Here is a 16,197-nt window from a genome sequence, read left to right as displayed (position 1 = left end):
TGAACAAGCAGATTCCAGCCGATTTTCATGACAAAAAAAATGAGGTGACACATTGAAACACGCACTTGTACTTAAGATTCCTAGAGCACGCACATGTACTTAAAAATCCTAGTCCGCTCACCTGTCAAAGGACTTGTATAATTTTTTTCTTGAACAAGCAAACTCTAGCAAAACGACAAAAAAAATATATGAGAATCAAACCTGCTCTTGCAAACAGAAAAAAGTAAGTATGCTTGTTTGGCAAGCGGACTCTAGGACAAACCATGTCCCTGAAAAAGCTACAACCCTAAAAGTTTCACGTGATTGAAGTTAGCTACTACAAGCATCAGACTTCCTATAGTTTTTTTTTTTTTAACAAAACTCTAAAATTTATTTAAACATGTAAGTTTTTCAATTCCATTCAAACAACCAGATGAAATATTATTTTTTTTTTAACAAAAACTCTAATATCATGAGTTCTCCCCTCATCATCTTGATGCCTCAGATTAGTTATGTATAAATCCGTACGGACCTAGTACAATTCATGTAATCAGGTTCTACATGATAGATATTAGGTTGTTCACCGGTTGCACGTCGACGCTCTCGTTCATTCCAGATGGACACATACTGTCTATGGTGATTCAACCAATTCCAGTTCAACTTTCCAATATGTTTTCCCGCATGCAACGCCATTTGGACATCCACAGTTAGAGGTAACAGGTTAGGGATACGTTGCACCTGCCAATATGTCTAAGCACGCGACCTAGTTCATGGTATTCAACAACCTCCCAAAAAATTAAATAGCACTCGTTCCTCCAGTTACGTATGTTGCTCTTACACTGTTACACATGCCCGGTAATATGTGCGAGCGATAACACCATAATAAGGTGTCTAATTAAACCGTGAAGATAAATTATTAGAAAATAAAATAAAATAAAATAAAAATATAATTAAAAATAAAATACCTTGCTCTCGTTTAATGACTCAAGCTGATAACAGAAACCTGTAAGACAATGTGACGGAGTGTCGCGTTAACTCAAATTCTCCCGCCATCTATAAATTAGTAATATATTGAAAAAGAAGATTATCATAAAATATATACTAACTAGATTTTATCCTCCGTATTACGGGGGTTGTTTTACATTATTCGTTTTTAATATTTATATATGTATATTTTGAATTTTAATTTTATTTATTGTAAGAAAGTTAATAATTAGTATACTTAAGGTTTGATGATAAAATAATTTCACAAATAAATGATATGTTATAATCCGGTTTAAAAGTTATCTAGGTTTGGTGATACCCATTACCCGTTTATTTTTCTTTATTATAAAATTGTTTCTTAATGATAAATAATATCTTTTTTTAAATAAAATAGGATATTAATTTTTAGTATATCCATATTTTATAGGATTTTCATATCAAATATTTTATGAGATTAATTTTTAATATAATGAGATGTTATAACCCATTTAAGAGCTATTTGGGTTTGGTGAGACCTTTAGCCGTGAATTGGGTCAAATACGTGAGAAACCTTCATTTACAAATAAAGCAATCTGATTGCTTGAGAGAATGGTTGTTTTACATTTTTTATTTTTTAATATTTATTTTTTGGATTTTAATTTTCTTTGTTGTAAAAAAGTTATTAATATACTTAGGGTTTGATGATGAAAGGGTTTCATAAATAAATGATATGTTGTAACCTGTTTAAAAGCTATCTGAATTTGGTGACCCATGACTCGCTTATGTTTTTTATTATAAAATTGTTTATTAATGATAAGTAATATCTTTTTTTTTTAAATTGAATATTAAATTTTAGTATATCCCTATTTTATAGGATTTTCATATCAAATAATTGGTAAGATTAAATTTTAATTTAATGAGATGTTATAACCCGTTTAAGAGCTATTTAGTTTTGGTAAGACCCATACACATGAATTTGGGTTAAATCAATGAGAGGCCTCCATTTAAAAATCAAGCAATATGGTGACTTTCATAAAATGGGGGAGCGACCACATCGCGACACGTAAGATTTTAGGGTTTTCGTTTATATATATTATAGATATTTATAAAGAAGCAAAATTTGATTCCAACATTCCGAGCACCTTAGGGTTTGTTAGGATCGTGTGGATGGAGGATTCTCGACACGAAGCAATTGAACATTTCCCATGCCCATAATTGTAATAGGAACACATGACCAGAAATGCTTATAGCATAGCATAAGGTGATGTTACCTTACAAAAATTTATATACAAACATGCCAAAACAGCACTACCCCAACTATATTGTGTAAATATTGTTAAATCCTCTAATTGAGCTAAAAGAAATGGAGGGATGCGTAGTTGTTTTAAGTAGCATGGAAAAGGGTGCCACCTAATAAAAAAATATATATTATTGATCGCGCACGTTGCATACATTGTAATTCGGTTTCGTCTTTTGAAAAAACAGTTTTTATTTTACTCATAATAAAACGTATCTTAGTTGTAATTGTATTCCCCCTTATGTCATTTCCTAGAGGTGTAGAACTGAACATATTCTGATAATTCGGAACATGTACCGCTTTACTAGTTGAGAGATCAACCCCAGACACGGGTGGACCCTCTCTTGATACCGAAAATCCTAAATATTTTGGTAATGATACCGGGGGTTTAGTATTCGGGAAAATATCGTTACCTTACCCAAAAAGGACCTTACCTATTTGTGTCTCAGAAACCCATCAACAAACGTGTAATTTCCCCAATTCCTATATCTCCGAACGTTGTTGCCGGGATTCTGACCGGCGGCTGAGCTCCGTACTTTGCAGGTATGCTTATCGATCCCGATCTATAATTAATTCATATGCACAAAACCGGCCCTCATTCGTTACCTAATATTCAGCTGATTATTAGTATATATGACGTCATTGACCTAGCTATTATATCTGCAATCGGAATAGGAACAACCTGTTTATGTTCGTATGTTCGCAGAGTGCCCTAGTTTGATGTATAAACATCATCGGTTCTCTCGTTCGTTTACTTACGTTTTGTTTAGCAGCAGATCAGTTATTTTCTGAATTAGGTACATCAGTTGATTCGTAATTATGGTCAATCATCTGCAATTGGAACACTAATTTGGAATTAGAACAATTGTGATTTCAATGAACAAGCTGTTTATGTTCTTCCATTTACAAAGCGCCCTAATTTGATTTATAAATCTTTATGGACATAATCGGCTCTTATTCGTTTACTTACGCTATGTTTAGCAACAGATAAGCTATGTTTCTGAAACTAGGCATATCAGTTGATTCATAATTCTCTGTATGTGACTTCAATGACTTAGTTTTATGCTATGTAGCATGGGAACGGGTACGGGGACGATACGGGTACAGGGAACGGCAAAACTCAAAAATCCATAATATGGGTACGGCAAAAGAAATATATTAACCAAAGTTCAAAATAGATATATATTGATGTAAAGCCTAAACTCCAAAAACACTACATCAACCATAGGTAATTAATTATCAGTAAGCAAATCATTTTCAAATTCCGTTTCATCTAGCGAGAGATCGACAACCTCCAAAAACCCAACATCTTCAATTGAATCAAAAGCATCTCCACCCATATCCCACATCTTTACATCATCATTCGGATTCCTTGACAAAAGTCGGAGATTATTGTGGATGTATACCAAGAAAATGTGCTCTAACCCTTGAATGTGATTCTTGTATGGTTTCACTGCAAAGGTTGCACTTAAATTTCCATGTTCCTTCTATTGCACCTTGCCTTTTGATTTTTGCTACATAGTTCCACAATGGAGGTTCTTCTACTACTACTGATGTAGTTGATGATCCTTGTATTTCTTGAGAAGCCATATTTGATGATGATTGATGAATAGAGATGATGAATATTGATGATGATTAATGAATTGAGAAGTTAAAAGTAAAGACTGTTGATCGATGATAAATTGACGCATGAAAGGCCGAGTATGTATGGATGTGTGTCGTATGGTTGTTTTTGGAATTTGAAAGGGTTAAAACCCTAAATATAAATAGAGACGTCCTTGAAACGTCCAAGATCTGTCTTCATCAAGCTGGAAACGTTTTGGATCCGTCCCCATTAACCGGAAATGTCCCCATGGTGTTTTCGTGCCCAAAGCGTCCCCGGGACGAGTACTCTCTCTAAATTGATGTCCCCGTGCTACATAGGTTATATATGTAATAGGAACCATTATTTTGGATTAAGAACATTTGCTATCTGAAGAAGAAACAAGCTATTTATATCCTTGTATTCACAAATTGCCCTGATTTGATCTATAAATTTGTACTCTCATTTCTTCACTTAGGCTTTGTTTAGCAGTAGATAAGTTATTTCCTGAATTAAGCAAACGAGTTGATTTGTAATTAATTACCTAGTTATATCTGAAATCAAAACTCTAATTTGGAATAAGAACAATTGTGATATGAAGGAACAAGCTGTTTATGTCCATACATTCACAAAGTGCCCGAATTTGATCCATAAATTTGTATGGGCATCATTCGTTTACTTATGTTATGTTTAGCAGCAGATCATTTATTTTTTTGAATTAGGCATATCAGTTGATTCGTAATCATCTGTATATGACTTCAACGACCTAGTTGTATCTGAAATCGGAACCATTAGTTTGGAATAACAACAATTGTGATCTGAAGGAACAAGCTGCTTATATATTTATATTCACAAAGTGCACTAGTTTGATCCAGCTAGAAAACCTGTCGACCAGTAAAAACATGTTTCAGGATTCAATAGCTGTTTATGCCCATACATTCACAAAGTGCCATAATTGGTCACTCTTCAGAAATGTTCAGTGAATTGGTGTCACTCAAGTGTCGAATACATTACTAGCACATGAATAATGAGTGTCGACTGTTGGACACCATATAACACATAAATTCTTTCTACCAGTGTTGTGTATGTAGGGTCTGAGTATAATGGTAAAGTGAAATTGCTAGCTAATTAAATAAATTTACACCCTTGAAATATTGTTATCAATAAGTTTAAGTAGTATACAATATGGGTAATAAATGATGTTTCGACTTTTGTAAGAGCTAAATTTGCAAGAAAACTTGTCAAATAGTAAAACCAGTAGACAGAAGGTGCTTGTAGCCTATGTGGCACAAGGACGACAATTTAGAGGGAGTACCCGTCCCGGGGACGCTTTGCGGACAGAAATGCCATGGGGACGCCATAGGGACGTTTCCGATTAATGGGGGGCGGACCCAAAACGTTTTTGGGTTGATAGGGACGCATCATGGACGTTTTGGGGACGTTTCTATTTATTTTTAGGGTTTTTTAACCCTTTCAAATTCCAAAAACAACCATACAACATACGTCCATACTTATTCTACCTTTCATGCGTCAAATTATCATCGATCAACAGTCTTTCACTTTTCACTTCTCAATTCATTAATCATCATCTCTATTCATCAATCATCATCGATTATGGCTTCTCAAGAAACACAAGGATCATCAACTACATCAGTAGTAGAAGAAGAACCTCCATTGTGGGACTATGTGACTAAAATCGAAAAGCAAGGTGTAGTAGAAGGAACATGGAAATTTAAGTGCAACCTTTGCAGTGAAACCATACAAGGATCACATTCAAGGGTTAGAGCACATTTGCTTGGTATACATCAGCAGTAATCTCTGACTTTTGTCTAGGAATCCGAATGATGATGTAAAGATGTGGGATGTGGGTGGAGATTCTTTTGATTCAATTGAAGATGTTGGGTTTTTGGAGGTTGCCGATCTCTAGCTAGATGAACGGGAATTTGAAAATGATTTGGTTATTGATAATTAATTACCTATGGTTGATGTAGTGTTATTGGAGTTTACACTTTACATCAGTATATATGTATTTTAAACTTTGGTTAATATATTTTTTTTGCCACACCCATATTATGGATTTTTGAGTTTTGTCGTTCCTCGTCCTCGTATCCTATGCTACATAGCATGAGGTATGTTGAGCAAACAAACATTTTAAATAACAAACTGGTGTTGATGGCAATGAAACCCGAACCCGATGGGAAAACCCGACGTATTTGGGACGGGTTTGGGATGACCTTTTATAACCGGGTATGGGTTTGGGAATACCTAAACCCGATCCATTGCCATCACTACAAACTGGATAGAATATCTAACACAATTGTAAATGTATTAGATAAGTACTTTTTTTTTCTGCAATTTATAGTAGGGGTGTGCATTGAGTTAACTGAACCTCATAAAAAACTGAAGGATCAGTTTTGACTTTTTTCTTAAACCAAAATTAGGGGGCCTAATATTTCCATAAATGCGATAACGGAACCGACTCACGAGTTTTTTTTTATTAAATCGATATCATTTAAACTTATGGTCAAGTATCAACTCATGAGTCTTTGTTACGCAATTTTCTTTGTTTTCATTATTACATGTTAACATCAGATGGCTTTTAACTATCGACCCTCACCAAGTATCTATCTTTAGGATGATCGAAGCTTGCAATAGAAATCGAAAATGATTTTGGAGTGGTTGAGAATGGACGGTAAGGGTTTCATCCAAACTTTTAATGTTGATCTTATAAAGCATTGTTTATCTTTTCATATTATTACTCTTTGATGTTATAAACGTATGCTCTAGTATAGCCATATGAATAGATAAGCAATGCTTTATAAGTACAACAATAAAACTTTGATCAAATCTTGTTGGCAATTTCAAGCGCTCTTTCTATCGCAAGCTTCGATCACCCTTATGATAGATACTTAGTGTTTGAGTTGACAGCTATCAGTCGTGTGAGATTTTAACATGTAATAATGAAAACAAAGAAATTTGGTGTAACAAAGAGATGGTTTTTGAATTCCATCTTTACTGTCCTTAAGTTTACATGATTTCTGTTCAATCAAAGAGACTCATGAGTCAGTTCGGTTTTGGCAGCTATGGAAATATGAATAACCAAAACGGCCCATTAATTTCGATTTAAAAAAAACTGTCAAAACCGACCCATCAGTTTTTAGTTCGGTTTATTTGGTTGTGTACACCCCTATAATAATATGCATGTTTGATTATTGCTTTTATAAAAAAACATGATTTTAAAGCAGTAGTTTACTAGGTTAAGAACATAAGATCAACATTCTTTAAATGATGATTTTATAAGCACTTTTTTTTGTATTTCATGACCAATCCTAGTTCACAGTTACCGAATCAACTTGTAAACCGATTAACCATAATTGATTGTTTATCATTCTTCGGTTAATGGATAGTTCGGATACGGTTACAGTTTGAGGCCAAAACTGACTCATGCACGCCACTATAGTACTAGGTGAGTATAAATGCATATAGTTTTAGGCTAACATAAGATGGCAGTAAGTACATTATAAATTTATGATTTATAATATCATTGAAAATTACATCAAGATTAGTAATTTAGAACCAAGGTTTGGATTGATTGAGTTGTGAGTAGTTAGATTTTCCATTTATTTATACTTTGTGTCTCACATTTTCATTGGCATATTGAAAAAAAAGGATTAATTTCTGCTACATTAAATGTTTTTCTGGGACTGCAGGAATTCAGTTATTTAATAACATAAAGAAGCAGAAATGCCTGCACAAAAGATTGAAACCGGTCACACCGACACCGTCCATGACGTATGCATGGATTATTATGGAAAACGAGTAGCATCTGCATCCTCTGACGCCACCATCAAAATAATCGGTGACTTCCCAGCATTTGACCACTTTGACTGGTCACAACGGTCCAGTTTGGCAGGTCGCGTGGGCCCACCTCAAATTCGGGTCATTTCTAGCATCGTGCTCTTACGATGCAACTGTTATAGTTTGGAAAGAAACTAACCCAAACGAGTGGACCCAGTTTCAGACGTTCACGGACCATAAATCATCTGTCAACTCTATTGCGTGGGCCCCACATGAGCTTGGTCTTTGTTTGGCATGTGACTCTTCCGATGGGAACATTTCGGTTCATACCTGCAGGTCGTCAGATGGTGGGTGGGACACCATACGGATCGGCCAGGCTCACCCTATTGGAGTCACCTCGGTCACGTGGGCCCCATCTATGGCTCCTGGGGCTTTGGTTGGATCGGGTGCGTTTGAACCCGTTCAAAAGCTGGCTTCTGGTGGGTGTGATAATACTGTAAAAGTATGGAAGTTATCAAACGGGATATGGAAAATGGACTGTTTTCCCGCCTTGCAAATGCACAGTGATTGGGTTCGTGCGGTTGCGTGGGCCCCGAATCTGGGTCTTCCAAAGTCAACAATTGCAAGTGGATCTGAGGATGGTACGGTTGTGATATGGACCGTGGGTAAAGAAGGTGATAACTGGAATGGTAAGGTTTTGTGTGATTTTAAGATCCCGGTTTGGAGGGTATCTTGGTCATTAACTGGGAATCTGTTGGCGGTTGCTGCTGGGGGTAATAATGTCACTTTGTGGAAAGAAGCTGTTGATGGTGAATGGCAACAGGTTAGCACTGTTGATTAGCTTTTGTTCATGCTTGTGTTCATGTTTTTTCTATACTTATGGAACCGTTTGGATTGAACTTTGATTCGAACCATTTTGAACTCGCTTTTAGCTGGATGTTACTACCTATAGAATATAATTAAAACTTTTTATCGGTTTTTTGTGTTTTCTTGTATTTTTTTTATCACTATTCAGTATGCAATGAAGCATAGAAGCTTAAGGTTTGTTTGGTTCATGTTCCATTGTGAAATATGGTGTATGGTTAAGGTTAACAAGAGTTTGGGTAGATTGATGGATGAATAATATTGAGCTCGGCTCGTTTAATTGAAGAGAGCTCAATCCGATTCTTTGTTTGAAGCTTCAGCTCGGCTCATCAATAATTTTAAGCTTTGCATCGGCTCGTTTACGATAATAATAAATGTAACAGTGTCTAGTCAGTACGCTACACGAGAGGTGTCAAGTACAAAAATATCTACACAAATCCCAAATATGGGTAGTGCAATTCAATCCCTCAAGATTAAGTGTGATCTCGATAAGATTCAATATGTACGAATAACATGTAGTTACATATGTTGACGTTGAGGAACCGATGCCTCCCTTTGAGAACCTCACATCCCCGGAGCATCAGAGAAAAAGGCTAATGTTTGTTTTCTTTATCATGGCAAGACCAAAACATGGATCACCTGCCTTAAATCCAACATTATAAGGATGCCAATGGTGATCAAAATGATCTACTTCAAGTGGGTACTATTTAACTGGACAATAAACCAAACAGCTGTGGTTGTGATGTGAACATATAAATTTTGTATTTGGTTTCTTATTATGTAAGATTAGCTCGTCCCTTGGTTTACGTGGTCTTATGCGCATACTCGCCGTGGAGGTTACCCACAGGACTTTCCTTTTGAATACTCGGGTTACTGTGTCTATTATGGTCATAACTTGATCTCTTGGTCTTCCAAATGACAGCCGACTATCTCTCGTTCGAGTGCAGAAGCCGAGTATCGCGGAGTCGCAAATGTAGTGGCCGAAATATGTTGGTTGCGCAACCTTCTCCTAGAGTTAAATCGTCCACTTTCTCGGGCCACTTAGGTCTATTGTGATAACGTAAGTGCCATCTACTTATCTGGCAACCCTGTTCAGCATCAGCGAACAAAACACATTGAGCTTGATATTCACTTTGTTCTCGAACAAGTACAAAAGGGCCAAGTTCGAATTCTCCATGTCCCTACCTCTTCTCAGATTGCTGACATATTCACAAAAGGTTTACCGCGCACCCTGTTTGAAGATTTCAGATCCAGTCTTAGCATTCGATCTCCTCCCGCTTCGACTGCAGGGGAGTAATAGACTTATCATTGGGTTATCTTTAGTCAATATTATTTCCATGAAAAATGCATTTATTGTTGATTCATTATCTTCATATAGAGATTGGGTTTTGCGATTCAGAAAGGGTAGCGGCGCAGCTTGTTGCCCGCTTGCCTTCCGTTTCGATGTAATCCAATAAACAATTAATATTAAATATATATATATATATATGATAATAGAAGAGGAGGTTTTCATCAACCAAATTATATCTCTTTACCAACTCTATCAATCACCAGAAGTCTAGAGAAGTAGTTTTAATCTTATACTGATACAGCAGTCAGTTTGTTTGATGATGATATGGTTGCCTTTGTTTTGTTTAGTCTTGCCATACCAAGGTGAGTGGTAAATTTATCGCATTTATAGGTAATGGAATTAGTACCTTTCCATTGCCTTAATTAATTATTTGTTAAAAAGTGTTATAATCGTTACGTGTAGCAAACATTATACATTACTATGATACACAAATTTTAATTGAAGTAAATAAATAAATATTGATAAAAATTTGTAATGTTTCTAAAACCTTTATAGAACATATTGTGTTTAAAGCATATATTTAATTGGGTTAGGTTATAATATAGGAAGTATACTTTTTGTAGGAAGGATAAGAAGTAATCTTGTTCATTGATTTTAAACATGGATAGTTGAGATTAGTTTAGGAGAAAATTAAGTGTGAACATAAGGGAAAGGGTATAAAATGAATAATACATTTGTTGACTTTCTCTCTCCACATGCAAGGCACATGCCAAATTCCTCCATCATTTTTAAACGCCCATAACTTTTTTTTACGACTTTTTTATTGAAAAACAAATTCACCATAATGACGAGTGTCTTTTATCTTTTATATGAGTACCATATTGTTATATAAAAATTAAAAAAAAAATTAGTGCGTTTTTTAAAAATTATGTTTTACCGAATTATGTTTTACAAAATTGTGTTATACAATAGTATTTTTCATTGTGTTTTTTTTCATTGTGTTTTTTACATTGTGTCATACAATTGTGTTTTTATCATTGTGTTTTTTTTCATAATGTATTTTTCCATTGTGTTTTTCATAGTGTTTTCCATTGTGTTTTTTCGAACTTTTTCGGCGAGGTGGTGGCGGTGGGTGACGGTTGTGGTGACGGTGGGCGGTGGTTGTAGGAGATGAGTGAAGATGTAATTGGGTTTTATGTAAGTGGGTTTTTGAAATTAATTTAAGTGGGTTTTGAGATTAAAGTAAGTGGGTTTTGAGATTAACGTATTAGACTAAAATACACTCCTTCCTAGCCTTTTTAGAAAAATCAAACTTCTTATTTGAACCTAACCCATATTTAATTTATAAAACCCTATAATCGAATAACCGAACAATAATCAGAATACCATAAAAAATAATGAACCAACAATTATAGGTACTGAGAAGCTTAGGGTGGAGGGTATGCAACCCCTACTCCGTAAGGGTACCCAAAGTACCGTAAGTCATAATCAATCATGCATTTTCATCTCATTTTTATCATAAACTATCCTAAAAGCACTTCACTGAACTATCCTAGAGAATTTTATTTTTTTATTAAAGACAATGCATACATTATAAATTTAAAAATACATAAACAATTAAACCAACAACTTTATTCAATTAAAAATAGATAAAAATACTATTCCTAATTCCATTATCTTTTGACTTTTGTTATGACTTCAAACGTGCCATTACGTAGGAATTAATTTGTCTAACCATATTTTGCCGTTTCAAACACACTTGATGCTCTGTACAATCGCTTGACCCTCCCTCTCAAACAAAATAGTTCCAAACTCATGACCAAAAACTCGACGTTTGTTGGTCCATAGGGTCAATGTTTTGGGTAACATGGACCCAAGCCTTTGCTAACGCTACTTCTTCTTCATAGCCCTCTCTTAAATCAGTTGGGGATTTGGTTGCTTCATATAAAGTGATGATTTGGAGAGAAATTGAAAATTTTGTTGTAGAATAGTTGTAGATACTGGTTAAGTGTATCTAGCTATTTATAAAGGAGAAAAAAAGCCACAAAAATAATAATAATAAAACTAGCCGTTCAACGGCACAAAATAACGGCTAGTACACATATCAATTCGGGGGATACTACCCCTTAAATATACGTGCATGTGAAAAAAGAGGGGGTGGTGACAGTGTTTCCCGCGGGAGATGAGGGGTACCCGTCGCCCACACCCTCCTCATGGGAACATGAATAGGCTAGTTACACCACATGTTCTAGTTCAAGTGAGCTCAGTTTAGACCGGTGATTAATCCATATTTTGTGTTTCGGTAATGTGTGTATAAATACCCGCATCGTACTAGATATGAAAACAAACTTATATATATTTTTTGTAACTAATAAGTTATATGTCGCAAGAGTTTTGTTATAAGTTTCATACTATAAATCTTATTTCTTTGTATTACTAAATTTACTTGACCTAAAGTATTATTAGATTTAGGTGGTGTTTGTTTTTACTTAAAACATCTGCAGGAGGCTTATGTATGCGGACGTGCAGACATAAGCTTCTGAAGACTGTTTATTTTTTTTAAATAAGATCTGGAAACTGTTTTTATGGTTTAAAAAAAAACTATTGTTTAACTTCTTCACACATCTTCACACTTTTTAACATTCTACCAACACCTAATGTCCAACACCACCACCCATCATGCGCCGCCACCACCACCACCGTCCGCCACCACCACCGTCCATCACCGCCACCACCCAACGTCCACTACCACCACCATCCACCACCCACCCGTCGGCCACAACCATCGTCCACTACCACAACCCACCATCTGCCACCACCACCTACCATCCGCCACCAACACCATCCACCACCCACCACCACCGTCCATCACCACCACCACCCACCCACCCGTCGGCCACAACCACCGTCCGCCACCACCTACCACCACCACCACCTACCATCCGCCACCAACACCGTCGACTACCCACCACCATCACCATCCATCACCACCACCACCACCACCCACCGTTCGCCACCAACACCGTTCACCACCCACCACTATCACCGTCCATCACCACCACCACCCACCATCCACCACCACCACCGTCCAGTCCACCGCCCACCACCAACTATTTAACTAGTTTACAGACGTTAAATGACTTCTATCTACTGTGATATGTATGATAGGTAACTAATTTTCAGCTTATGCAGACGATACCCAGTTTATAAAACAAACAGTATTATATATTCAGATTGCAGACCTTCATACCACATTTTCAGTTACAGACATGAAATCAGATGAAATAAGATTACAGACAGTTTTTGTCTTCAAAAACAAACAGCACCTTAGTAAATGAAGTTGAATCATCCATGTCTTAAGGCTAAAGCCCTGTATCAAAAAATGGTAATTTTGAAAGCCGAAACACAGATTATAGATTTGGTTACCAAATCAAACCTATGCTTTTCAGTCTGGCAGGCCTGCTTTCACTTACCATAGAATTTGATCTATTATATGAATCCAAATAGTTCTAATACTATTGTAACATTTGAGTCCTGGCAGAAAGAAACTTCACTGTACATAAAACACCTTTAAAAGAATGTAATGTCAAGTCTAAAGGCATAGAGAAAACTGATACAAGAAGAAATTTAACCATACGCATACACCACCCAAACGCCATGACCAAGAAAGTAACCGCTAAATACCGGGCAAGGCCAAGTAGCCAAAGAAATAAGTATTTTTATTACAAGTTATTACGATACATGTAGCGAACCGTGTATAGCGCATAATAAACGTAACAAACATACGTTACCCACCAATATATTATACATTTTCTATGTTGTGGAGGTTTTAAGCATGCTTATTATTATGTTGCGCAGGTTTAAGCATTTTTATTATTATGTTGTGCAAGTTTGCTCATGTCTTTTATGTTGAATCTTTAAGCTGCAGCCACTTATTACCAATTCAATTTCCCAATCATCGATGCATGGTTCCATTTTGATCCATGGTACGATTTAGACTAAACCATTACATAAATGGAACCAGGCACGTAGTTGTTTGGTTCATAAAATGAACTCCATATTTCGATACTAGGAGTCAGTTACGAAACGCGCACTTGTTAGATTTTTATGTAACACACAACAGGATGAGCCATAAATCTTCAAACAAACTTGACCGGAATGAGTCAAAATCCAAAAACAGTAAAACAAGGTTCACAAAACCCAATAGATCTTTAACTTGTAAACAACAGAAGCCTACTTTTTCTTCTCAGCACCTCCACCAGACCTTCACAAGCAACATCAAACCAGATTAAGACACAAAAAACAGCAAACGCGTAAAAAACGTATGAAATATAAATATAAAAACAATATAAGAATTCACCTCATCTTGCGGAGAACGCTAGACATCTCCTCTCTCTTCTTCTTTGCCCTCTTGTGAGTGCCCAACTTCCGCTTGGCAACTTTAAGGGCACGTTTGTCTTTTCCAACCTTAAGAAGTTCAGTGATTCTCTTCTCATAAGGAGCAAATCCCGCTACCTCTCTTATGAGGTTCCTCACAAAATGAACTCTCTTGCTGGTTTTCTATAGTAAAAGAAATACAATAATACAGTTGAGCATCAAACTTCTATGAGTCTAATAATATATATATACACGAATAACGACTTACCCCTTTCCTGTCAGATGGGCGTGGTGCTAATTCCTTCTTGGTCACAACATGTCCTTTGTTTAGACCCACAAAAAGACCAGTGTTCGGCTGTTTTGGAGCCATTTTGTGCTGAAAAGAAAACAATTCTACACAAAACTTAAAACTAAAACGGTGTTTTCGCCTGAACGAGTGAATACTTTGGGCCTTTGATTGTTTTTATTATATCACCAAACTTGCCTAACCAACGAACAAGCACACTCAGTTAAATAAAATGATAAAGCAAAGACTAACAAGAAACTGTTCCACGACAATAAGAATAGGTTTTTGAAAACAACAACACATGGATTTAAGCCAAAAAGACACCATTCAACAGATCAACAAATAATCTTGAAATGATCTGAACCTAATCAAGATGAAGCCCCAGATAAAGCTTGTTTGGTTATCGAGCTCAAGCCATGTATTGGAAGATCACTTAGGCTTATCGAACCTAGTGTATTTCTAAAGATTTAACTCTAATTTTATCTAATCACATGATACATCAGATATTGCACTACTCTAAAATGATAATTTAGTGAATTGAATGAATAAGCGAGAATGAGAGAGAGAACGAACCCTAGATAGAAGAATATTGATGATTGACGGCTGGAACCCTAAACCAAGTGGTGTTGTATACTTATAGAAGGTGTTGTTGGACTGTTAATAATAGTGGGCTTGCTTTTTTCATGGGCCTTTCCGGCTACCCGACCCACAGGTATGACCGGACTATACCCGAAGCCGGTTTCTACCCGACCTATTTTGACTTTTGTTGACCATACCCGGTTCCGGTTCCTAAAACTACCTAACTTGTAAATTTTTTCCCCTAACCGAGGCCCGAGGGAGGTAGAATGTTAGATCAACTTATTCATTCTTGTGTTGTTACAAGGATACACTGATTAGTTTGTGAGGGGTTCAACATATTCGTTTGGTGATTTTTAGAGATGCGGTCACTACTTATTCAGATTAGTGAAACAAATACGGATATCATTATTTTGAATTAGTGAAACGTTTGTAAAAGATGATCGCTATATAGGGTGAATTAGATTACATTAACTTAAACTTTTTTTTAAACTAATTTGGTTCTCTCTTCTACTTAAACTCTTTACTTGCATACTTAAGTTCTTGAGTTATAAAAAGAATTCACCAACAAGGATAGTGGTCTTAAGGTCAAGTTATTCTACAAAGGGAGACAAAAATGAGAATGATGAGAAGAATTTATAGCCATATAAAAAAAACTCTTTCAAAAAAATTAAAAATAAATAAATAAAAAATCATAACTCAAAATTTACTAAAAAACAAAAAAAAAGTAAAAAACACAAAAATGTTACACCGTCTTCCTCGTTCTTAAAAAAAAACAAAAAAACAAACTCGAAAAAGACACAATGTTAAGTGAAAAAGACCATTGTCTCTTTTTGTTTATCATTGTGTTTTGTGTTTATTTTCGTCATTGATTGTGTCTTTTTTCCTTAAGATTGTGTCTTTTTTTCTTGATATTGTGTTATATTAATCAACATTGTGTTATATTTTGTTCGGCATTGTGTTATATTTTGCGATTTATTGTGTCTTTTTTTAGTTATAATTGTGTCTTTTGTTCATTTTCTTCATTGTGTCTTTTCAGAGGTTTTTTTTTTTTTGGAACGAGAATGACGAGGGAAACATTTTTGGTTTTTAAACTTTTTCATTTTTTATTTATATTTTGAGTTATGATTTTTTTTAATTATTTTGTTGGAATTTTTTTTCAAGAGTTTTTTGTGTGGCCACAA

General features: G+C 35.6%; 1 protein-coding gene and 1 pseudogene across 1 annotated transcript; one reads left to right on the top strand and one right to left on the bottom strand.

Annotated features, from left to right (window-relative positions):
• Positions 1-7,525: 7,525 nt before the first annotated feature.
• Positions 7,526-8,542, top strand: LOC143632208 (protein transport protein SEC13 homolog A pseudogene; annotated as a pseudogene).
• A 5,424-nt stretch (positions 8,543-13,966) lies between these two features.
• Positions 13,967-14,528, bottom strand: LOC143632207 (large ribosomal subunit protein eL36y-like). The gene is made up of 3 exons (XM_077100779.1): positions 14,420-14,528; positions 14,135-14,334; positions 13,967-14,038 (listed from the first exon to the last, which is right to left on the bottom strand). The coding sequence occupies exons 1-3, from the start codon at positions 14,519-14,521 to the stop codon at positions 14,008-14,010; spliced, it is 333 nt and encodes a 110-aa protein (XP_076956894.1). The 5' UTR covers positions 14,522-14,528; the 3' UTR covers positions 13,967-14,007.
• Positions 14,529-16,197: the final 1,669 nt, after the last annotated feature.

The sequence above is a fragment of the Bidens hawaiensis genome, unplaced genomic scaffold (assembly GCF_021521415.1).
Source record: "Bidens hawaiensis isolate Kalapana, Puna unplaced genomic scaffold, B.hawaiensis_p1.1 tig00006386_1, whole genome shotgun sequence".
Classification (NCBI taxonomy): Eukaryota; Viridiplantae; Streptophyta; class Magnoliopsida; order Asterales; family Asteraceae; genus Bidens; species Bidens hawaiensis.
This window is presented reverse-complemented; position numbering and strand designations above follow the sequence as displayed.